Below are 23,093 nucleotides of genomic sequence, written 5' to 3'. Positions count from 1 at the left end.
AGGAATGGAGCAGGGATCGGGGATGGATCAGGGATGGAGCAGGGATGGGTCAGGGATGGATCAGGGATGGAGCAGGGATGGAACAAGGCTGGATCAGGGATGGATCGGGGATGGATCAGGGATGGATCGGGGATGGGTCAGGGATGGATCAGGGATGGAGCAGGGCTGGAGCAGGGGTGGAACAAGGCTGGATCAGGGATGGATCGGGGATGGACCAGGGATGGATCAGGGATGGAGCAGGGATGGAACAAGGCTGGATCAGGGATGGATCGGGGATGGACCAGGGATGGATCAGGGATGGATCGGGGATGGATTAGGGCTGGAGCAGGGATGCAGGGATGGAGCAGGGCTGGATCAGGGATGGATGGGGGATGCAGGGATGGATCAGGGATGGATCAGGGATGGATTGGGGATGGATCAGGGATGGGTCAGGGATGGAGCAGGGATGCAGGGATGGAGCAGGGATGCAGGGATGGATCGGGGCTGGATCAGGGCTGGATCAGGGCTGGATCAGGAATGGAGCAGGGATCGGGGATGCAGGGATGGAGCAGGGATGGGTCAGGGATGGAACAGGGGTGCAGGGATGGATCAGGGATGGATCAGGGGTGGAACAAGGCTGGATCAGGGATGGATCGGGGATGGACCAGGGATGGATCGGGGATGGATCAGGGATGGATCAGGGATGGATCGGGGATGGATCGGGGATGGATCAGGGATGGGTCAGGGATGGATCGGGGATGGATCAGGGATGGATCAGGGATGGATCGGGGCTGGATCAGGAATGGAGCAGGGATCGGGGATGGATCAGGGATGGAGCAGGGATGGATCAGGGATGGAGCAGGGATGGAACAAGGCTGGATCAGGGATGGATCGGGGATGGACCAGGGATGGATCAGGGATGGATTGGATGGATCAGGGATGGATCAGGGATGGATCAGGGATGGATCAGGGATGGGTCAGGGATGGATTGGATGGATCAGGGATGGATCAGGGATGGATCAGGGATGGATCAGGGATGGATTGGATGGATCAGGGATGGATCAGGGATGGATCAGGGATGGAGCAGGGATGGGTCAGGGATGGAACAGGGGTGGAACAAGGCTGGATCAGGGATGGATCGGGGATGGATCGGGGATGGGTCAGGGATGGATCAGGGATGGATCAGGGATGGATCGGGGATGGATCGGGGATGGATCGGGCATGGATCGGGGATGGATCGGGGATGGATCGGGGATGGATCGGGCATGGATCGGGGATGGATCGGGGATGGATCGGGGATGGATCGGGCATGGATCGGGGATGGATCGGGGATGGATCTGGGATGGATCGGGATGGATCAGGGATGGATCGGGGATGGATCGGGCATGGATCGGGGATGGATCTGGGATGGATCTGGGATGGATCTGGGATGGATCGGGGATGGATCTGGGATGGATCGGGGATGGATCGGGGATGGATCGGGCATGGATCGGGATGGATCGGGGATGGATCGGGCATGGATCGGGGATGGATCGGGGATGGATCTGGGATGGATCGGGGATGGATCGGGGATGGATCGGGGATGGATCGGGCATGGATCGGGGCTGGATCGGGGATGGATCTGGGATGGATCGGGGATGGATCGGGGATGGATCTGGGATGGATCTGGGATGGATCGGGCATGGATCGGGGCTGGATCGGGGATGGATCCCGCAGGCCCCGCGCTCCCCCCTCCCCACGTGGGCTCAGACGGACGGGCAGCGCTCCCTCGCTATTGGTCGAGCCTCCACCAATCAGCGGGGGCCGGGCCGGGAGCCGGGCTCCCATTGGCTGTCGGGGCGCGCTTTTGTTCTCGGCACCGGCGCGCGCCCCAAACCTCCCCAGTCCGCCAGGGGGCGCTGCGGGCGGGGCCGAGCCCGCGCGCGGGACCGTGCTGCCCCTGGCGGCCGCGTCGCGACAGAGCGACAGACACCGGGGGGACAGAGGACAGGGGACACGGGACAGGGGGACACGGGACAGGGGACGGGGGGACAGAGGGACACGGGGGGACAGACAGACACGGGACAGAGAGACACGGGACAGAGGACACGGGGGACAGAGGGACGGGGGGCAGAGGGACACGGGGGACAGACGGACACGGGGATGGACAGACGGACACGGGGGACGGACAGACGGACACGGGACAGAGGACACGGGGGAGAGGGACACGTGGGGACAGAGGGAGACGGGGGGACAGACAGACACGGGAGGGGGGACAGAGGGACATGGGACAGAGGGACACGGCGGGGGCAGAGGGACGCGGGATGGTGGAGTACTGGGGGGACAGCGAAGGGCATGGACAGACGGACACGGGCCCAGCAAAATGGAAGGACGGATGGGCAAGTGGAGGGACAGAGCTGCGTACTGGGAAGGACGGACAGACGGACAGGGACATGGCTGGAGAGAGACTGGACAAGTTGGCAAAGGGATGGAAGGGTGGCCGGACAGATGGATGGACGGAGAAAGGGACAGATGGACAGGCAGACGGGCACAGGGAGCGATGGACAGATGGATGCAGGGAGGGATGGACAGCTGGATGGACAGACGGATGCAGGGAGGGATGGATGGTGAGCCAGGCAAGTGCAGAGCTGAGTGGACAGACGGACAGATGGATGCAGCAAGGAATGGACAGCTGGATGGACAGATGGATGGAAGGAGGCTGGACAGACGGATGCAGGGATGGCAGGAGCAGAACAGGGGGCACAGACAGAAGGACTGAGGGATGGCTGGACAGACGGACAGGTGGGCGCACAGGGACGGACAGAGGGGCAGCTGCAGCTGAGTGTAGGTGCTGCAGGACACCCCACACCCACCCAGCACAGCTGGGGGCAGCCCCAGGGCTGGGGACGCCCAGGGACCCCCACCCACACTGGGCCTGACCCTGGCCCGGGCCCCGCCTTGACTGGGGGGACCCTGCAGCGCAGGGCTGGCCCTGGCACAGAGGGGACGATGCCACCCAGGGTCCCCTTGCCCAGCTGCTGAGGTGCCATGGCCCCTGCAGCCCCCCTCGTGCCCACGGTCACCTGGCCCCGTCACAGGGACAGCGCTCCCAGGGACTTGAGATGTCCCCAAGGGAAATCCCACCCACCCTGGGGCCCCTGGAGCAAATCCCACCCCTCCCAACACCCAAACCATGGGCAGGAGGCACTTTGGCACCTGAGCACTGCAGGAGGGGGGGGGAGAGGAAGAGCTGGAGCCCCCCAGGCAGGGGCTGGGCTGGTGGGCAGCACCCCGGGGCTCCCCAGAACAGGCCCCTGGAGAACATCCAGCCCATGGAACGTTCCTCTTTGGCCCCAAAACGCCCATTTTAAGCCCAAAAACCCCACCCCAGCTTCCTGGGGAAGCTCCCACCCGATCCCCCCCCTCACGCTCACCACACACAAAGCCAGCTGGAGTTACTGCAGCTTTTTACCATTTTATTTTCCTTACACAATGAAGTGTTGTTGGGCGTTACAATTTCTCAACTTTTCGGATGATTTTTAAACAAATTTTGGTTCTTTTGTTTGCTTTCCTACCGTCACGTGAGAACATTAAGGCAACGTACAAAAAAAAAAAAAAAAAAAAAAAAGAAAAACAAAAGAAAAAAAAATCTGACATAAATTAAAACAATGCAGAAATTTACAGGTGTAAATGCAGAGTTTCAGCAACTCGGAGTTGAGGAACTCGAGCCCCGTGGTGGGATCAGGGGGAGGAGGAGGAGGAAGATGAGGGGTGTAAGGCTCGGATGCGATATGTTTTTGTTTTTTTTCCCAACCTTGCTAGAAACGGTGAAAAAAATTCTCGATGGACTCCTACCAGCCTCTACAGGAAACCTGGAATATTCCACACGGGATGTACGGCAAAGTCTGGCTCCAAATACCCTGTACAGAGCGGTCCCGGGGCCGCTGTCAGTGTGGGGGGCCCCTGGGATGCGGGAATCCCGGGATTGGGGAGCCCCGGGGAGACGATCCGTACAGGGTATGAGCTCAGGGCCCAGCTAAACTCAGCTACAACAAGGTCAAATCAAGTGACAGCGCACCCATCCACGTGTCTAACATCAGGTACAGACTTCCCAAGGGCAGGATTCTTTTGGAAGAAGGCTTATTCCAGTTGCAGGAGGCTGGCATGAGGTGTATGGATGCCTGGGCACACCTCCCGGGCGTGACGCGGCGGCGGGGCCCGCAGTCCGTTTAGAAGCATTTACGGTGCACGATGGAGGGGCGGGACTCGTCGTACTCCTGCTTGCTGATCCACATCTGCTGGGAAGGTGGAGAGGGACGCCAGGATGGAGCCGCCGGATCCACACGGAAGTACTTTGCGCTCGGGCGGGGCGATGATCTGCGGGACCAGAGAGCAGGGTCAGAGCCGTTTCCAAGCCTTCCCGTTTTGTCCACCCGCTGCGCTCTCCCCACGGAGCCTTGCCCACCTTGATTCGTTCATGGTGCTGCGGGGCCAGCGCCAGTGATGCTCCTTCTGCATGCGGTCGGCGAATGCCGGGGTACAGATGGCTGGGTTGCCCCCGGACAGCACCGTTGTGGGGTACAGGTCCTTTTCCATGATGTCCCACGTCACACTTCAGGATGGAGTGAAAAGTGGTCTCGGTGGATGCCACCAGGCATTCCATTGCCTGGGGCGAGGGAGCGGAGGCCAGCCCTTCATCAGTGGCCACATTTTTTCAAAACCTTCCATTAACGGCCACCCAAGGGACCACCTTTACTGCCACGCCAACCGTCCTTTCCAGTGCCACTCAGGGGACCCCATGCAAGACGAACCCCCCCCCCACCCCAGCCCCACCCCTCGCAGAGCAGACCCCACCCCACACCTACCCAGGAAGGAAGGCTGGAAAAAGCGCCTCTGGACACCGGAACCGCTCGTTGCCGATGGTGATGACCTGCCCGTCGGGCAGCTCGTAGCTCTTCTCCAGCGAGGAGGAGGAGGCGGCCGTGGCCATCTCCTGCTCGAAGTCCAGCGCCACGTAGCACAGCTTCTCCTTGATGTCCCGCACGATCTCCCGCTCGGCCGTGGTGGTGAAGCTGTAGCCCCTCTCTGTCAGGATCTTCATGAGGTAGTCGGTGAGGTCGCGGCCGGCCAGGTCCAGACGCAGGATGGCGTGGGGCAGAGCGTAACCCTCGTAGATGGGCACGGTGTGGGTGACACCGTCCCCGGAGTCCATTACAATCCCTGTGGTACGGCCGGAGGCGTAGAGGGACAGCACGGCCTGGATGGCCACGTACATGGCCGGGGTGTTGAAGGTCTCAAACATGATCTGCAAAGGAGGAGAAGAGGCCAATGAGCAGCGAGCCCCGAGCTGGGTGTGCGCACTCGTGTTAGAACACACATGCTGCATGCAGAGCAACCCCGGTGTGTGAAAGGAAAGCCAAAGGATGCAGGCAGAAACACAAATGAAAGAACCTGAGGCGTCAGGGGAGAAATGCCAGGAGAACAGAACCCTGAAAATGTCGGGAAAAACAAAACAAAACAAAAAAAGAACAAAAAATTCAGGTTTTAGATGTAACAAAGAAGATTCGTGAAGGAGATGAGTGAGGGGGGCAAGCGGGCAGGGGGAACACGGTACCTGCGTCATCTTCTCTCTGTTGGCCTTAGGGTTCAGGGGGGCCTCTGTGAGCAGCACCGGGTGCTCCTCGGGGGCCACACGCAGCTCGTTGTAGAAGGTGTGGTGCCAGATCTTCTCCATGTCATCCCAGTTGGTGACAATGCCGTGCTCGATCGGGTACTTCAGGGTCAGGATGCCCCTCTTGCTCTGCGCCTCGTCCCCCACGTAGCTGTCCTTCTGCCCCATGCCCACCATGACGCCCTGCGGAACCGAGCGGGTGAGTCAGCGCCGCCCCGCCGCGCCCCGGCCCCAGCCCCGGGCCCGGCCCGCGGCCCCCGTCCGCCTCACCTGGTGCCGGGGGCGGCCGACGATCGAGGGGAACACGGCGCGGGGAAGCATCGTCCCCGGCGAACCCGGCCTTGCACATGCCGGAGCCATTGTCGATGACGAGGGCGGCGATTTCCTCTTCCATGGCGGAGGCTGCGCCGGGACGGAGGAAGGGAAGGGCCGGGTCAGCGCCCGCCGCGGCCCCGGGAGAAGCCGCTGGCGCCGGGCCATGCCCGGCCCCCCCCCGCCACCGCGCCCCAATGGTTTCTCCCGTTTGAATAGCCCGTTTGAATCTCCCGCGCACTGACGTCACCCGCCGCCTCCACCAATCGCGACGCAGCCCCCCTCACACCCCCACCAGCCTGTACCCACGGCCGACACCATCCCAACGCGGCGCGGGGGGGGGGAGGAAAGGGGGGGAAAACACGCGCTACTCGGCCGCAGCCCGCGGCAGTGCCGAGTGGAAGCGAACGTGGTGAAAACCGCCCACCCCGCCCCCGGAGAATGGGGAGGAAGGGGTGCAGGGGGCGCGGTGCGGGGCCGTGCGGTACCTGCTGCGCGGAGGTCGCTTCTGTGGGCGCTGCGGTAACGGTGCCGCCTGATCCGCTGCCGCCGGCTGAGTGAGACCGCCCGGCTCCCAGCCCCGCGCTTTTATACCCGGGGCCGAGAGCCCCGCCTCCTCGGCCGAGAACATCGCCATATATGGAGATCTTTCAGAAACAGGCGCTCTCATTGGCTGGCGCGGCCCAGGCCACGTGGGGCGGCTGCCGCGCTGGCCCCGCCCCGCAGCACCCCGGAACCTGCATGGGGCGGGGGGGTGCGGGGGGGCGACCCCCGGCTCCGGCGGGACCCCCTGATCCCGGCGGGACCCCCCGGCCGTGCCCCCACCCTGGGCGCCTCCGGGACCCCTCCCGGCAGCACCTCTGGGAGTGCCGGGCCGCCGCGGGCCCGGCTGGGCCTGGCCCCGCACCCCCAAGTCGGGACCGCGCCCCCCACCCCGGGCAGCACCGGGCAGCACGTGCACCCCCCCGGGCACCGGGACCCCCCACCCACGGCACCTGCACCCCACACCCGGGCACCGGGACCCCCCCATGCATGGCACTGGGACCCCCTACCCACCTGCACCCCAACCCGGGACCCACCCGTGGGTCATGCACACCTCACCTAGGAACCCCATCCCCCACCCACAGCACCCGGGACCCCCCAGCCATGCCCCCCCCCCCACAGCACCGGGCTGGGGACCCTTGGTGCACCCCGACTCGCCCCCAGCTGCCCTCCAGACCCTGCCCTGCACCCCACAGGTGACGCTGTGTGTCCCACAGGTGACACCTCTCACTGGCGGGTGCTCCAGGGGGCTACGGGCACCCCCCGACCCCCCGCGCTCCCCCCAGCCCCACAGGCCCAGCTGTGCTGCCCCTGCACTCCACGGACACCCCACACCAGTGCTGACATCCCAGTGACCCCAGTGACACCCCAGTTTGAGCCACCCCAGCCCCACTGGAGCCCCAACTCCGGCACCCCCGCACTGCCCCAGCCTGGGGGCTCCTCGTGTCCCAGCCCCTCTCCCTCGGGGACTGCCCCGGACCCTGTGCCCCCCCTGCCATGGGGGGGTCACGGTCATGTGCAGTGTCAGACGGGTGTGTGCCAGGGGCCTTGGGCGGCCATGCAGTGGGACCAGGTAGCCACGCCCCATGTCAGGTAGCCATGCACTGTGTCAGGTGCCACATATCATGTCAGGTAGCCTTGTACCATCTCAGGTAGCCACGTACCATGTCAGGTAGGCACACAGTGTCAGGTAGTCACACGCTGGGCCAGAGGCCCAGGCACCACACCAGGTAGCCACGTACCACCAGGTAGCCAAGGACCATGTACCAAGTCAAGTAGCCACACCCCATGTCGAGTAGCCATACGTCATGTCAGGTAGCCACATACTGTGCCAGGTAGCCACATCCCATGTCACATTAGCCATGTACCATGCCAAGTATCCACCTATCATGACAGGTAGCCACGTACCGTGCCAGGTAGCCACATGCCGTGCCAGAGGCCCACGCACCAGCCACCCACTGCAGCTCCCGGTGCCACTCAGGCCCACGGCAGTGGTGGCCACTGGCGTCGCCGTCCCCATGTCCCACGGGATTCCCGCCCCTGCCCAGCCCTTCCCAGCAGCTCCCGGCGCCACCGGCACGGGTGACACGGGGGCTGTCGGGGTACAGAGACGGCGGCGAGTCGGGATGGCCCCGGGGGGGTGACGGGGGTCCCGGAGGGTCCCGTCACGGCTCGAGGGGTCTCGTGTCCCCCGCGCCAGCGCCGTGTCCCGCGGGGCCGTGGTGGGACACGGAGGGCCCCGGGGGGTCTGGCTCGGGGGGCTGCGCAGGTGACACCCGCACCCCGCGGGTCCCGGGGGACATCCCGGCCGCACTCCCCGCCCGGACACAGCCCCGGGGCCGCCCCGCGTGGGCCGCCCCCACCCGTGACTCAGGGCGGGCAGGGCCGGGCAGGGAGGGGCAGGGGCGGGAGGACGAGAAGGAGGAGGAGGAAAAGGAGGAGGAAGAGGAGGAGGAGGAGGAGGAAGAGGAAGGCACCACCCCCGCCCCGCCCCGCCCCGCCCCGCCGCCCGTCCATCCGTCCGTCCGTCCCCGCTGCCCGTGCGCAGGGGAGGAGTGATGGGGTGGTGATGGGGGCTGGTCCCACCTCGCAGGTCCCCGATATCCCTCCTGATCCCCATCCCGACCCCCCGAGCCCCTGCCCTGACACCCCCAGGCTGCTGGGGCACGGTTGAGGCCCCCCCATCCCTCTGCCAGCCTCCTGCCAGGAATTGGGGCCCCCGGCTAGCCCAAGACTCCAATATTCCTCCCTGGATGGAAACCAGGAGGGGCTTCCACCACCCAGCACCCCGACACCACTCCTGACTCCGAGAACGACCCCCACCCCAAGACACTGCCTGACCCCCCAGGGGTGTGTGGCACAGTTGAGCTCCCCCCTCTTCCCGCCCCCCACCAGAGCTGTGGAATGCGGACCCCCCCGGGAGCCCAGGACCCCCATTTTCCGCCTGGGAAAGGTGTTGGGTGAAAATCGGGACCCACCTGGAGGGGTCACCCACCCCAGCCCCCTGCGATGCCCCGGCCGGAGGAGTTGTCACGAGCTTGTCCGGTCTCAGCAGCCCTCAGTGGGGAGGGGTCTCGCTGTCACCAGGCCGGGGGGACTCAGGGACACGATGTGGCTGTGGGACAGCGCCCAGGGCCCCCCCGAGGGGAACCTGACCCCGCCGGGGGGGCCGGGGGGTGCCGGGATGTATAAATGCCGCTCCCGGCTGCCTTGCCGGGCAGGTGCCGGCGGGCACCCACCGAGAGCCACGCGGCCACCCTGCCACCCGCGGCCCCCCGGACCCCCCAGGACCCTGACCCACTTATTCGCCCCGCGCCGTGGCCCGAAAGCCGACCCGGCTCCGTTTCGGGGGTCAGTTACAGCGGCCGGGCGGCCGCGGCTCGGGTGTCGCGGCTCGGGGGGCCACGGCACCCCCCGGCGCGGGCAGAGCCAGCCCGGCATGAAAAAGTCATGAGCAACCAAAGCTGGGGCTGTTTGCGGGAACAATAACCGGGCACCGGGCTGACACCGGAGCCGCAGGGCCGGGGAAAGGCGGCGGGAGCCAGCGCGGCATCGCCACGGCACGGCCAGACGGCGGCACGGGGGATCGGGGCACTTTCCGGGGGACCCAGGTGGCGGCAGAGCCCGTCCCCGCCCGGCCCCAGGTGCCCACGGCGGAGCGTGGCCGAGGCCGGGGGTCCCTGCGGCTGCGCCTGCTCCGGCCGGGGGGTCCCAGCAGGGCTGCGGGACGGCGCCTGCAGGGTTGGAGTGGGGACTGTCCCCTACTCCGCTGTCCCTCCCGTCCCCCACGCCCCCATCCTGTCCTGTCCTCGCCGAGGGGCCGGGCCCTCATCTCTGGCATGAGTTTCAGGCGGTCTCAGCCCCGAAGGACCCCACGCCCCGGGGGTTGGCTCTGGGGGGGGGGGGTTGGGGGTGTCCGTGACCCCGATCCACAGCTGCAGGAGGGATTTGGGGCCACAGGACAGATGGAGGCCAAGGGCCCCAAAGCAGGATAAAAGGTTTACACTAATCAAAATGCCTGGCTAATTGGAAAAGGCGCTTAGGGGCTGGCCGGGAGGCGGCGCGGCTGGAGGTGACCCGCTGCTGAATCAGAGGGGCCGGTAACCTTAACCCGCCGGGATCGGAACGGATACGCCGGCCCGGATCGAGTTCCCACCCAAGTTTTCCACCCGCGGCTCCGCCACAGCCGGACGGGGCCGCGGCGAGGGACGGTGGCGTGGCCGGGGGCTGCCGCGGTGCCCCCTCGCCCGGGCGCCCCCGGTGCCCATCGCAACCCGGCCGGTCTCTAATCCCACCTGCGGGTAATCGAACGGGTCGCAGCCCCCCGGGCCCCCGTCCCGCTCCGTGGGTCCGGGGCAGCGCAGCCGCCCCCGCCGCGGGCGCTCCGTCCGGCCCCGCCGCGACGCCCGGGCTCGGCAGCGCCGGGGAGCCCCCGCCGGCCCCCGGGGGCCGCCCCGCCTCGGCGGAAGATGCCAACGAATGGCATCCACCAGGTGCTGAAGATCCAGTTCGGGTTGATCAACTGCGAGAGCCGGTACCTGACGGCGGAGAGCTTCGGCTACAAGGTGAACGCCTCGGCGCCCAGCCTCAAGCGCAAGCAGATCTGGACGCTGGAGCAGGATGAAGCCGACAGCTCCATCGTCTTCCTCAAGAGCCACCTGGGCCGGTACCTGGGCGCCGACAAGGACGGGAAGGTGCGCTGCGAGGCGGAGCAGCCGGGCCGGGACGAAGGCTTCAGCATCATCACTCAGTCGGACGGGCGCTGGGCGCTGCAGTCGGCCCCGCACCGGCGCTTCTTCGGGGGCCGCGAGGACCGGCTGTCCTGCTTCGCCCCCAGCGTGACGGAGGGCGAGCTCTGGACCGTGCACCTGGCCATGCACCCCCAGGCCAACCTGCTGAGCGTCAGCCGCCGCCGCTACGCCCACCTGAGCGCCCACGAGGACGAGATCGCCACCGACAGCAACCTGCCCTGGGGGGTGGACGCGCTCATCACCCTCTGCTTCCAGGACAAGAAGTACAGCCTGCGCACGGCCGACGAGCGCTACCTGCGCTGCGATGGCACCTTGGTGCCCGAGCCCGGCGCCGGCACCGGCTACACCCTCGAGTTCAAGGCCGGCAAGTTGGCGTTCAAGGACTGCGACGGGAAATACCTGGCGCCCACCGGACCCACCGGCACCCTCAAATCCGGCCGCAGCTCCAAGCCGGGCAAAGATGAACTCTTTGACCTGGAGGAGAGTCACCCCCAGGTGGTGTTCACGGCGGCCAACGGCAGATACGTCTCCATCCGGCAGGGTAAGAGCTCCCCACACCCCCCTACCCGCTCCCTGCCCACCCAGGGACCCCCACGCCGGGGGAGACCCCACAGTAACAACCCCAGAGCACTGTGCCTGCCTGGGGGGAACCCTACGGCCACATCCTGGGGACATGGGGGACCCCAGCCTGGCTGCTGGAGAGGGACATGGGAGGGTCCTGTCTGCCTGGGGGGGGCTGGGGTCAGTGAGGATGGAGTGGGAGCAGCTGTGGGGTGGGAAGGGCTGCGGGGGGGAATGCGTGGGTGTGTGTACACACGTGTGTGCACGTGCAGGGCTGTGTGTGAACACGTGTGTGCACTGGCAGGCTGTGGGAGTGCACAGGTGTGCACACACACACACGCACAGGTGTGCAAGGCTTCGTGCAGCATCCACAGCTTCACTCGTTTGCCTGTGCACACCGCACACGATGCCCTGTGCACACACGTGTGTAGAGCCACTGGACGGTAGGACAGGTGAGCAGAGGCCCTCGGGACCTCCATGGGCTCTTTGAGTCCCAAGGGACCCTGCTCGCCCCCAGGTGCCCTCTGGGGACGGTGCCACCCCCGTGCCAAGCAGCTTAGTGCCGGGTGACGGGGGGGACCAGCTATAAATAGGGGGTTTGTGACCAGATGGACACAGTGGTGACAAGCTGATTAAGCAGCCCAATTAGCACAATTGTTCGCAGGAGGATTTGGGGGGGAGGGGGAGGGTGGCCGTGGGGCAGCAGTGGTGATGGTTGGGGTGGGACAATGGCTGGAATGGGATTGGTCCTGATGGCCAGAGCAGGATCGCTGCCAATGGCCAGAGCGGGATCAGTGACCATGGACGGAGTGGGATTGGTGACAATAGCCAACAGAGTGGAACCGATACCCATGGCTGCAGTAGGATGGGTGCCAATGGCTGTACTGGGACAGTGACAACGGCTGGACTGGGATTGGTCCTGATGGCCTGAGTGGGACTGGTGACAGCAGCTGGAGTGTGATCAGTGCCTGTGGTTGGATTGGGATTGCTGACAATGGCCAGAGCAGGGTCACTGATGATGACTGGAGTGGGACTAGTGCCAACTAGTGCCAAAGTGGGATCGGTGACCATGGCCAGACTGGGAGTGGTTCCCAGGCCCAGGACAGGACCAGTGCATGGAGTCAGAGAGGAACCAGTGCCAGTGTCTGGAGCAGGACCAGCACCAACATCCACTCTCCCCCCAGGTGTGAATGTCTCGGCAAACCAGGACGAGGAGCTGAACCACGAGACCTTCCAGATGCAGATCGACCGCGACACCAACAAGTGCAGCCTCCACACCAACACTGGCAACTACTGGACCCTGGTGGCCCATGGGGGCATCCAGGCCGTGGCCACCGAAATGTGAGTGTGGGGTGCAGTGTGGGCTGGAGAGACGGTCTGGGGGGACACACGCACCTCCAACTCACGCTGTCCCTCTGCCACCAGCGCTGCCAACACCATGTTCGACATCGAGTGGCGCGGGCGGCGCGTGGCCCTGCGCGCCAGCAACGGCCGCTACGTCTGCACCAAGAGGAACGGGCAGCTGGCGGCCGTCAGCGAGGCCGTGGGTAAGTGCTGGGGGGGCAGGGGGGACGGGGGGTCCCTGGGGTGCTGAGGGCCGCGTGCTGCGCAGGGGAGGACGAGGAGTTCACTCTGAAGCTGATCAACCGCCCGATGCTGGTGCTGCGAGGGGAGCACGGCTTTGTCTGCTACCACCGGGGCTCCAACCTGCTCGACTCCAACCGCTCCGTCTACGACGTCTTCCACATCACCTTCAGCGACGGCGCCTACCAGATCCAAGGTGGGTGGGGGGCTATGGGGGGGTGGCCCTGGGGGTCTGTCCAGCCTGCACTGACAGCCCCCCCCGGGGCTCCCCGCAGGCCAGGGGGGCAAGTACTGGTACGTGGCGAGCAGCGGGTCGGTGTGCAGCGACGGGGACCTCTCCGAGGATTTCTTCTTCGAGTTCCGGGAGCGGGGCCGCGTGGCCATCAAAGGGAAGAACGGGCGGTACCTGCGCGGGGACCCCGCGGGGACACTGCGCGCCGACAGCGAGTCCGTGCTGCGGGCCACGCTGTGGGAGTACTGACCCCCGGAGCCCCCACCACGGCCACTCCTGCCCACGGGCACCAGCCTGTCCCTGGCAAAGGGGGGTGGTGGCAGCGGTGACACCGTTCGTGGCAGCTGTGCCCCCATGACTCATGGCATTAAAGTCACCTGGATCACACCGGGGCAGCGCTGCATCCTCCTTCTCATCGAGATCCAGCACTGTTTCCCTCCCAGGAGCGCCAGACCCCATGGAAAGGGCTGATCCGGGGACAGTGGGATGCAGGGACCCCCAGGGGTGCCACATGGGATGGGGGTGGTCAGCAAAGCAAAGCCACTGCAGGCAGGACCCCGAGGAGGTTGGGGAGCCGGTGGCCCCCCTGCCACGCTGGGGGAGCAGGGGAGTGGCAGTGGAACCCCCCACCCTGGGAGCTGCCAGGACCCGCCGGGAGGATGGAAAGGAACAGAGCCAGGCACGGGGTGAGCAACAGGATCGTTTTCATGGCAGACGACAGAGTTACAGACAGTGGAGAGGTGCGGGAGGGGCCGGGGCCGGACCACGCCGCACCAGCACGGAGATACGAGATCATTTATAGAAACAACGGGGGAGCGGAGACCCCCTCCCCTGCCCAGCAGAAAACGGGGCTCCCCCGGGCACAGCACCCTGTTTGTCCTGATCCTGAAGGCGGCTCGGGGGGCTCAGCCCGCGGCCGGCCCGGCTCGGCACGGCCACTACACTACCACGGATCCACAAGACAGCGCGGCCCCGGGGGGCTGCCCCGGCCTGGCCGGGCTGGGGGGCGGCGGGGCAGGGCTGGGCCAGCCCAGGAGCCCCCGCTCCGCCACCGGAGCCCCGAGACCCCCCGGTGCTGCCGACAACACGACCACGAAACACGCACAGACACACCCCCCGCCCAGACCGCCGCCGGCCCCACGCCTGCTCCGGGGGGTGGGGTGGGGTGGGGGGCTCTCCCGCGGGCCCCGCCCCGGCCGGCGGGGTTTGGGGCGGGCTGGCCGCCCCCCGCTCACAGCAGGACCAGGCTGGGGTTCCGCAGCTGCCGGTAGATGTCCAGGAGCTTCTCGGCCGTGGCAGAGCCCTCAGCCCCCTCCTCACCCAGGGGCGGCTGGTCCCGGAGGGTCTGCGCCTCCTTCAGCAGCAGCTGCGGGAGGGGGCCGGGGGGTGAGGCACGGGGTGGTGGCGGGGGTCCCACGGCGTGCTCCCCACGGGGAGGGATCGGGGGGCTCACCTCGTGGTTGGCTTGGATCTGACGCAGGTACTGCATGCGGAGGTCGGGGGGTCCTGAGCCCTGTGCCGCCTGCTCCAGCACCAGTGCCTGGGGGAGGGAGGGAGGGTGCTGGGGGAGCTGGCAGCACCCAGCTCCAGCAGCCCCCAAATCCTGGGAGCCCCAACCCTGGGAACCTCCAATCTGAGGGAGTCTGAGCCCTGGGGAGTCCCAGCCACGGGGAACCCCCCGAGCCCTGGGAAGCCCCAATCTCAGGGCAACCCAAGCCCCAAACCTGGGATCCCCAGATCTGGGGACCCCCAGCTCCAGTGGTGCTGGTCTGTCACACCATGGTGCCACAGAAATGCCCCCCACTGCACCCCGGGCTCCATTCCGGGGGGTTTGGGGTCACTTTGGGGTTCCCCCTGCCCCCGGGGGGTACCTGTATGCGCCGGATGATGGCGTGGTGTGTCTTGCTCATGTGGGCCAGGGACGCGCTCTCCATCAGGATCTCCACAGCCTGGATGGGACCCGCTGGGCTCACGTCATCCACGGTCACCTGGACAGCGAGAGCAGTGTCACTGCCACCCTCACTGGGCAGCAGGGGGCCAGAACCCCTCCCCACGGGCACCGGGCTCCCCAGAAGGCTCCACACACCCCCAAACCCTCCTGCCCCTCCCAGGAGCAGTTGCTCCCAGCCTGGTGCCACCAGATGAGCCCTGTCAGGATTGAATCCGGCAGAATTAACACTGTCACTCATCATCCCACGGACATCTGAGCTCTCAGGTGCAAATCCACCTGCATCAGGTAGCTGGGGGCCCCTCAGGTGGAGAGCTGGGCAGAAATCCCCGTTTTCCCTGTGCCTTTAGAGAGGAATTTTGTATGAGGTAGATTTACAACCTAAATCCAAGTACGTTTTCCCCTCGTTTTTTAGAGCCAGAGAAACGGGAATATCTGGAGAGGGAGGGAAATGACCACAGCCTTTGGGAAGCCCAGGGCTGGCAGAATGGACCGGGAATGCCGCCTGTCCAGCCAAGCACTTGAACCCCAGCCCCACAGGAGGGGGTCAGAACGGCACAGCCATGCATCCACTCGTCTCCCTGGCTCCAGGAAGGAGCTGGCTTTGTGGGACACGGAGCTTCCCTGCAGGCTGACCCATTCCTTGGCTCAGGGCTAACCCATTCCTTGCCTCTCGGACGAGCAGCTGGACGTGGCCACCATCGGGCGCCATGCCACGTGCCGATGCCACCTCCGTGCCGCTCAGTGCCTCAGCCCCGGGGTTCTCAGCCAGCAGCCAGCGCAGGGTGGCACAGCAAAGTGGGACATCTGGGGACCAAAGGACAAAGCAGAGATGTGACACTGCTGACAGCGCGTGCCCGAGGCAGCCCCTGAGGGGTGGCACGGGCTGGACCCCCCCCCGCTGGGACACGCTGAGCTCAGTCACGTTGTGCCAATGTTGTGGTGGGGGCAGTGGGGTCACACAGCCCAAGGGAGGGGCTGTGACAGTGCCAATCTGCCAGCGCCCCTGCCCCAGGAGACTCCCCGATGCTCCTGGGATGCTCCTCTCCAGGGACCCACCTGTTTCCGAGGTTTTGAGAGCATTTTTCAGCAGCTCTGAGGACACCCGGATGGACGCTGCCGAGGGGGGCAGGTTCTCCTCTCCTGGGGTTTTCCCCTCCTCGGGTTCAGTCTGTTCCCGGGACACTTTGAGGAAGGTCTCCACAGGGTCTGAGGGGGCAGGGGGGGCATCGGGCCCGGGGGGGCTGCTCCCGAAACGGAGGCACTGGAGCATGTCAATGGTGCATTGGCTGAGGGGCAGGCAGATCCCCTCTCTGTCCGGGGACAGCAGGGGCGAGTCGTCGGGCAGGAAGTCATCCAGGTCCTCGGAGGAGTCGGAGCCGCTGCCCAAAATATCCCGTAAACTGTAGTAGAGGGCACAGGAGATGGTCAGAGGCAGGTCCAGCTTGGTGTCCGCAGTGGGGCCGAGGGGCAGCGTCAGCTCCCGCTTGTTCCCAGGGAGCAGCTGGTCAATGGGGAACGTGAAGGTGGTGGCCGAATCCACAGATTCCTCCTCTAAGGCACAGGGGCTGGCCAGGAGCTGGACACAGAGGGTCCAGCCCTCCTCCAGGCTGTACTCGCTGCAGTTTTCCAGCAAGCAGGAGATGGTGACGGTGTCCTGGAGCAGGAGGCAGCTCCAGTTGGCAGTGACGGTGCAGGCGATGGGCTTGTGGCCCTCGTGGCTGGAGAGCAGCGCCGCGCTCACGTTCATCACCTGGTTCAGGCTGGCCAGGGCTCGGTTCCTCTGGTCCACGGCCTTCTTCAGGAAGGACACTCTGCAAGGACAACGTGACAGGGATGAAACAGCGGGAGGGACGCCGGGATGGCGCTGTGCTGCCCAGCTGAGCCGCTCCTGGCATGATTTCACCACAGGAAACCCCCAGCTTCTCTGCCATGGCAGCCACAGATCCACGTCCCCATCAGAGCTGACCCTGTGGAGCGGCTCCGGACAGCCAGACCTCAGGAATCCCCCTGTGGATGGAGGGGGGGCTCGGCCACAGCCCCTCCCCACACACAGCCAGCCATGGAGGATGGAGGCATGTGCCTGCCCTGCCTGTTACTGCTGGCTTGGCACGCGTGGCAGGCGCCTGGCACCCTGCCTGTGCCACCTTCTGCTGCCATGGCTGCCGCTGCCAGCCCGCCCACAGCGCTGGGGGTGGCTGTGCCATGGGAGGGGGCTGCCCTCAAACACTGCTTTTATATTATCGAGGGTGGGGGGGCTTCCCAGCCACAAAAGGTAAATGCTGGAGCAATTTCCCAAGAGAAAAGCTTGAGGAGAGATGGGGGTGTTCGGCCTGGAGAAAAGAAGGCTCCAGGGAGACATTAGGGCCCCTTCCAGTGCCTAAAGGGGCTCCAAGGGAGCTGGAGAGGTACTTTGGAGAAGGGCCTGGAGTGAAGGATAAAGAGGAATGGCTTCCCACTGACAGAGAGCAGGGCTAGATAGGATATTGGGAAGGAATTCTTCCCTGTGAGGGTGGTGAGGCCCTGGCACCGGGTGCCCAGAGAAGCTGTGGCTGCCCCACCCCTGGAAGTGTCCAAGGCCAGGTTGGACAGGGCTTGGATCAACCTGGGAAAGTGGAAGGTGTGGATGGAATGGGATGAGCTTTAAGGTCTCTCTTACCCAAACCATTCTGGGATTCCATAATTAAGTACTGGCAAGGACCTGCACAACCCCCAGCTCGGTGCCACCTTTACCTCTCTGAGGTGTCCCCTATCCCCGACAGCAGCTCCTTGATCCTCCGGCCGATCTCAGCAGGGGTCAGCTCCACGTCCGGCTCCTCGGGGCTGCACAGGCCACAGGACACGAGGCGGCCCTTGGCCGACAGGGCCAACAGCTCCGACTCCCCTGCGGGCACAGACGGGGCAGGTAAGGGGCCAGGAAGGGAGCAGGGGCTTCCTGGATGGCTGAGGTGGATGAGACAGGGAGCAGGATGGCACTGCCTCCCCAAGGCAGTGGGATATGATGGAGGCAGACATGGATCACCACAGCACCCCCCACTCACACGCAGACCCCCAAGAAGGGACCCCACCCTGTGCCTGCCCAGCCACAGCCAGCAGCACCCAGCTGCCACACAGGGGTCCTGCTGGTGACACACGCAGCGCTGCAGGCAGCCAGTCCAGAGGCACACTGAACACCCCCTTTTCGGAGGGAGCCTTACTGGCTCGGGGCTGTCCCAGGCTGTCCCATGCGGGGAGCCCACGGCTGTGAGGGCCAGCCCCTTCCTGCAATACCGAGCTGAGGGACTGGGAATGGGCAGGGAAGAGCAGGAACCACAATGGGCAGGAATGACTTATAGAACCAAGAGGAGCCAACAAGGATGAAAGATGGAGCCCCACCCAGCCCACATGGAGCTGCAGAGGGAGGAGAGGCGGGATCCCACCCCACTGCCCCCAGTACCTTCCGAGGCTCGAGAGGACAAGGAAAGAGCCACGACACTACAGATACTCAGGCTGGCAGGGGACAGCACGGGGGGCAGCACGCCGGTGCCATTCTCTGTGTCCTCGGGGTCCGAGGAGTCGCCCGCCCAGTCCAGGTCGACGGCGGAGATGTCCGAGTGGGTGCTGTAGTACATGCGGGAGCCGCTGCCGCAGGCCGCGCACAGGATGGGCCCCCGCAGGTAATATTCCCTGAGCTCCGGCACCGTGGCCTCCTCCTGCTGATCCGCCTTCACGGCCACCATCTTCCCGTAGTGGCCCACGGCCACCACGCAGTCACAGCCGGGCTCGCCTGCGGGCGGCTCGTCCTCGGCGTCGTCGGCCGCACGCCGCTCCGTGCGCAGCGCCCCGATGAACACGATGGGCTCCTCCAGGTGGTGCAGGATCTTCACGGGCGGGGCCGGGTTGGACACATCGCGGCAGCCGTCGGCGGCGGCGGGCGAGGAGCTGAGGGCTTTGAGGGGCACGGAGCAGAGCTGCCCGTCCGGGAAGCCGCACAGGATCATGGGCGACTCCAGCATGGCCACGTCGATGCCGAAGAGGAGGCTGAACAGGGGCTCCTCCAGCACGAAGCCCCCAGAGCACCACAGCCCCTGGGTGCCGGGCGCGGCCGCGCAGCACAGCACGGGCAGGAAGCAGGAGGGCGGCGCGTCCCCCGCGTCCCCCGGCGCGGTCCCGGGGCAGAACTCCACCTGGCTGACCTGCCGGTACGGGGGCCCGTCCTGCTCCGGGCGCGGCAGCTCGTGCAGCCGCATCCACCACTTGCCCTCGTCCTGGGCCAGCGTGATGACGAAGGTGCTGAGCAGGGTGAACATGCTCAGGCTGGCGTCGGGGAAGATGCAGGCGTCCGCTTCCACCGGGAAGACGCCGGAAGGGCCGTTGCTTTCTTGGCCGTCGCCGTCCGTCTGCTCCATTAACCTTTGGGAAAACAGGGAAGAGCTGTGAGCCAAGCCGTGGGGAGAAGCCAGCGTGTCCCTTGGCCGCCTCTTTGCCTGGCCCTGGGAAATGAACTCCTGCAGGAGAGCTTTTAGCACCGGGAGACATGGATCCAGAGCCTCACGCTTCCCATGGCAGGAAGGGCAGCCCTGGGAGCTCAGGGACAGGGGCCACCCCTGGCTCACCTGCTCTGCTGCTCCAGGGACACGCAGTAGATCCCGCTGTGGGCGCACAGGATGTAGAGCTGCCGGGGCTGGGGCAGCAGCTCCACGTGCCACACCTGGTCGGGGCAGCGGAACACGGCCTGGGAGTGGGGACAGAACCAAATGTCACCTCCCACGGCACCCGGAGGGGTGGCAGAGACAAGTCGGCTCCCTGCAGAGGGGGATCCAAAGCGATTTCCAGGGATAAATGGATCCCTGGGCAGCACCCAGCTGGGTGTTCCCGGGTGGGGGCTGGGAGAGGGGCTGTGGCAGCCTGTCATTCCCGCTCCCTGAGGGGAAGGAAAACAGGGAGCAGGGTACGTGCTCTACTTTGCCGAGCGGGAGCGCAGTGTGGGAGGCAGATCCCGCTCTTACAGCGGTGGATTTCTTAGAAATGATAATCAGAACAAATTAACAAAGGCAGCAGCGTGTCAGTCAGGGTGCTGTGACAGCGGGGACAGCGACCAGGCCTGGGGGAAGAGAAGCCCCTGTGCTGGGGGGAACGAGCCCGTGGAGTCTGATCCAATGTGTGTCCCACAGGATTGGGAGAGGGGCCAGCTGGCAGCACCCCGAAACCCCAAAGCAAGGGGTGCTGCTTGTAGGGTTTGTCTGTTGGATCCTGATGGAGGAAATCCAGCCACAGGGAGTGGGGACATGACTGGGGCGTGTCCCCACTGTGTCACGGGACACTGTCCCCATGGGATGGGGGACACAGGGTGAACCCCCACCCCGCCAAGCCCCTCACCTTGAGCACTTTGCCCTCCTGGTCGTACACATAGACGAACTCGGTGCCATTGGAGAGGTAGATCTCGTTCTCGTGGCACAGCACCCGCGGCTTGCCTGCCACCAGCCCCCCCACGGGCAGCAGAATCCGGCCAGGTAATCCACCCTGTGCCCCACCTGTGCCATGGTGCCGGCCTGGGCACGTGGGGAGGGGGCGGGGGGACACCGAGGGTGTGAGGGGGCTGGGCCCGGACCCCCGAGCTGTGGCAGTGTGTGGTGACACAGCCCTGCAGACCCCCGCGCCCCTGTCGGAGCCCCCAGCCCCCCACAGCACGTGTCCGGACCCCCAGTCCTCCCGGCCCTGAGCCCCACAGCCCCTTCCCCTCCGAGTGGGACACGCAGGCCCAGCCGCACAAACAGCCCCTTCCCAAGCACCAACCTCAGCCCCCCCCATTCCCACCTCCACAGCCCCCAGACTCCCCCCACATCACAGTCCTTGTACCCCAGACTCTCCAGAGCTATCCCAGAGCCCCCCACATCACAGGCCTTGTACCCCAAGCCCCCGCCCCACAGCCCCCCACACGCCTGGCTGAGACCCCCACACCCCCCCAAGCCAGCTCCACTGGCAGCCCACCACCCCAGTCGCCCGCCCTGCCCAGCCCACAGCTCCCGACCCAAGCCCCCGTCCCTCGCCCCCCCATCCCGCCCCCCCCAAATCCCTCCCGGAGGGGCCGCGGGTACGCGGGCGGGGGGCGCGGGCGGCTCCGCTTTACGGCTGCGCGGCGGCCGCCGCAATGGGCGGGGGGGAGTTTACGACAGGCCGTAAAGCGGCGACGGGCGGGGGGGCGGCTCCCGGGGGTCGTACCGGGAGGGGAGGAACCCCCGCCCCGCCAGTGACCCCTCCCCTCCGCTCCCATCCCGGCACACGGGGAGAAAGGAGCGAGGCGGGGCTGGCGGCAGCGGCTTTATTGAGAGAGAGAAAGGGCCGGGTGGGACCCCCCGGGGGGGCAGAGACCACCACCCCGCGAGCTGACCCTGACCCACGGAGATGGACCCCCGCCCCCCAAAAATCCCCAAGTGATGCCCTGAGCCCCTCCAGCTTGAGACCCCCCCCCAAGTGACATCCCTACTCCCCCCAGCCTGTCTGAGCCCCCAGGTGGTCTCCCCCCGGTCTTTCTGCCACCGCCCAAGTGATGCCTCCGCCGCCCCCAGTCCGAGCCCCCCCAGGCGCTGCCCCTGTCCCTCCCCCCCGCCTGGCTCAGCCCCGGCCGCCGCCCCCGCCCCGGTGCGGGCGAGGGTCGCTCACTGCGGGGTCCCGGGACCCTGCGGGGGCTCTGGAGGACCCCTCCCCGGCCGCGGCGGGGGCTGCAGCACTCCGGGCCCGGGCCTCAGCTGTTCCACGGAAGGCTTCGAGGTGGGCGAAGCGATCCGAGAGCCGGCCCAGCTGCTCCTTCAGGCCGGAAATCCCCGGTACAGCTCGTCCAGGGCCCCCCGACAGCGCCGGGATCCCTGCGGGCGCAGCGGCGTGAGGGCAGGGACCCCCAATCCCACCCCCCCCCCCAGGGACCCCCCAACATTCCCCCGAGGGACCCCCGGCCCCTCACCTGCCGTAGTCGGGCAGCACGGTCTGGTGGTCCACAGCAGCAGGTTCCGCAGCTGGGACGTGATGGCGAACTCCAGTTGTTCCAGGACCAGAGTCAGGTTGGCGCAGCCCCTCGCCGAGGCTCTCTGGGCTGGAGGGGCCGCGGTGGGACGGCGAGCAGTCCCCAGGAGCAGGACCCTCACCCAGGGCAAGACCCTCGCCCAGCCCCTCACCTGGGACCCCTCCAGCCCCGGACAGGACCCACCCCCCACACCGGGGCTCCCTCCGGCCCCACACCCAGGGCAGCCGCCCGGTCAGGCCCTTGCCCGTGCCCACATCCCGGTGGGAAGGGGGTCCCGAGAGCGGGAATTACCGTCTGCTCCATCGCCCCCCGCCGCCGGCCGCCGGCCCGGCTTGGCTGCACAGCCCAGAGCGGCGAGGAGCAGGAGCGGGAGCAGCCGGGCCATGGCGGGGCCGTGTCCCCGCGTCCCCGGGGCTGTCGCGTCCCCAGCACCGAGCCGCCTCCCCGCTCCCTCTCCGCGGCCGCTCGCCGGGCTGCGCTCCCCGGCTCTGGCTCCTGCGGCTCCCGCTCCCCCTTTTCCAGGCTGGGGCTGGCACCGGGCCCGGCCGCACGCGGCTCCGGGGCTGATTGCAAACAGACCGCGGACACCAGCCCGGACACAGGGGCCCGGCCGGAATGCGGAGCACCCCGGCCCGTCGGGGTGATGGAGTGCAGGCGGCACGGCCCTGGGGAGCAGCGTCCCCAGTTCCCGCTGGGAACACGGAGCACTGCCTGGCCGCAGGTGACAAAGCACAGGAGGCACGGTGCTGCGTGCCCCTGTTCCAGTTAGGAACATGGAGCATCCCGGCCCCATCCCGGCACAGACTGGAGCACAAGTGGCACCACGCTGGGGCACGGTGTTTCCCCATTCCCGTCGGGAATGCAGAGCATCCCAGCCCCATCCCAGCCCCATCCCAGGTGACAGTGTTGGGACACAGGGTGGGCCAGATTCCACTGGGAACACAGAGCATCCCAGCCCCATCCAGGCCCAGGTGAGGGACCACAAGAGGCACGCACTGGGGTGCAACATTCGCCCATTCCCCTTGGGATTGCGG

General features: G+C 66.4%; 4 protein-coding genes across 4 annotated transcripts; 1 reads left to right on the top strand and 3 right to left on the bottom strand.

The window, feature by feature from the left end:
• Window positions 1-3,408: 3,408 nt before the first annotated feature.
• ACTG1 (actin gamma 1) lies at window positions 3,409-6,536 on the bottom strand. Its single transcript, XM_039562406.1, is given in 9 exon segments — window positions 3,409-4,259; window positions 4,261-4,355; window positions 4,464-4,557; window positions 4,559-4,594; window positions 4,799-5,263; window positions 5,573-5,812; window positions 5,900-5,944; window positions 5,946-6,031; window positions 6,430-6,536. Coding segments are annotated over 8 exon segments (1,125 nt in total). The 5' UTR covers window positions 6,024-6,031; window positions 6,430-6,536; the 3' UTR covers window positions 3,409-4,187.
• A 3,480-nt stretch (window positions 6,537-10,016) lies between these two features.
• On the top strand, window positions 10,017-13,503 carry FSCN2 (fascin actin-bundling protein 2, retinal). The gene is made up of 5 exons (XM_039562459.1): window positions 10,017-11,275; window positions 12,480-12,636; window positions 12,721-12,842; window positions 12,908-13,075; window positions 13,155-13,503. The coding sequence occupies exons 1-5, from the start codon at window positions 10,453-10,455 to the stop codon at window positions 13,358-13,360; spliced, it is 1,476 nt and encodes a 491-aa protein (XP_039418393.1). The 5' UTR covers window positions 10,017-10,452; the 3' UTR covers window positions 13,361-13,503.
• Window positions 13,504-13,795: 292 nt separating this feature from the next.
• FAAP100 (FA core complex associated protein 100) lies at window positions 13,796-20,720 on the bottom strand. The gene is given in 10 exon segments (XM_039562458.1): window positions 13,796-14,477; window positions 14,565-14,651; window positions 14,983-15,099; window positions 15,730-15,866; window positions 16,119-16,873; window positions 17,793-17,943; window positions 18,496-19,451; window positions 19,655-19,773; window positions 20,418-20,530; window positions 20,533-20,720. Coding segments are annotated over 10 exon segments (2,619 nt in total). The 5' UTR covers window positions 20,582-20,720; the 3' UTR covers window positions 13,796-14,342.
• An 892-nt stretch (window positions 20,721-21,612) lies between these two features.
• LOC120410963 (collagen alpha-1(I) chain-like) lies at window positions 21,613-23,090 on the bottom strand. The gene is made up of 3 exons (XM_039562349.1): window positions 22,351-23,090; window positions 22,000-22,128; window positions 21,613-21,903 (listed from the first exon to the last, which is right to left on the bottom strand). Exons 1-3 carry the CDS (start codon window positions 23,007-23,009, stop codon window positions 21,654-21,656), a joined length of 1,038 nt encoding a protein of 345 aa, XP_039418283.1. The 5' UTR covers window positions 23,010-23,090; the 3' UTR covers window positions 21,613-21,653.
• Window positions 23,091-23,093: the final 3 nt, after the last annotated feature.

Source organism: Corvus cornix, chromosome 18 (assembly GCF_000738735.6).
Source record: "Corvus cornix cornix isolate S_Up_H32 chromosome 18, ASM73873v5, whole genome shotgun sequence".
In the NCBI taxonomy this organism is placed as follows: Eukaryota; Metazoa; Chordata; class Aves; order Passeriformes; family Corvidae; genus Corvus; species Corvus cornix.
Note: the sequence above shows the minus strand (reverse complement) of the source record. Positions and strands in the feature narration are given on the sequence as shown.

Excerpts from the sequence above, each read along its gene's own strand:
- FSCN2 (XM_039562459.1), top strand. The coding sequence starts at position 10,453 with ATGCCAACGAATGGCATCCACCAGGTGCTGAAGATCCAGTTCGGGTTG. Across the intron at positions 11,276-12,479 it reads ATACGTCTCCATCCGGCAGG|GTGTGAATGTCTCGGCAAAC; the intron begins GTAAGAGCTCCC and ends CTCTCCCCCCAG. Across the intron at positions 12,637-12,720 it reads CAGGCCGTGGCCACCGAAAT|CGCTGCCAACACCATGTTCG; the intron begins GTGAGTGTGGGG and ends CTCTGCCACCAG.
- LOC120410963 (XM_039562349.1), bottom strand. The coding sequence starts at position 23,009 with ATGCTCTGTGTTCCCAGTGGAATCTGGCCCACCCTGTGTCCCAACACT. Across the intron at positions 22,129-22,350 it reads GGGGGGCGATGGAGCAGACG|CCCAGAGAGCCTCGGCGAGG; the intron begins GTAATTCCCGCT and ends CGGCCCCTCCAG. Across the intron at positions 21,904-21,999 it reads GTGCTGCCCGACTACGGCAG|GATCCCGGCGCTGTCGGGGG; the intron begins GTGAGGGGCCGG and ends TGCGCCCGCAGG.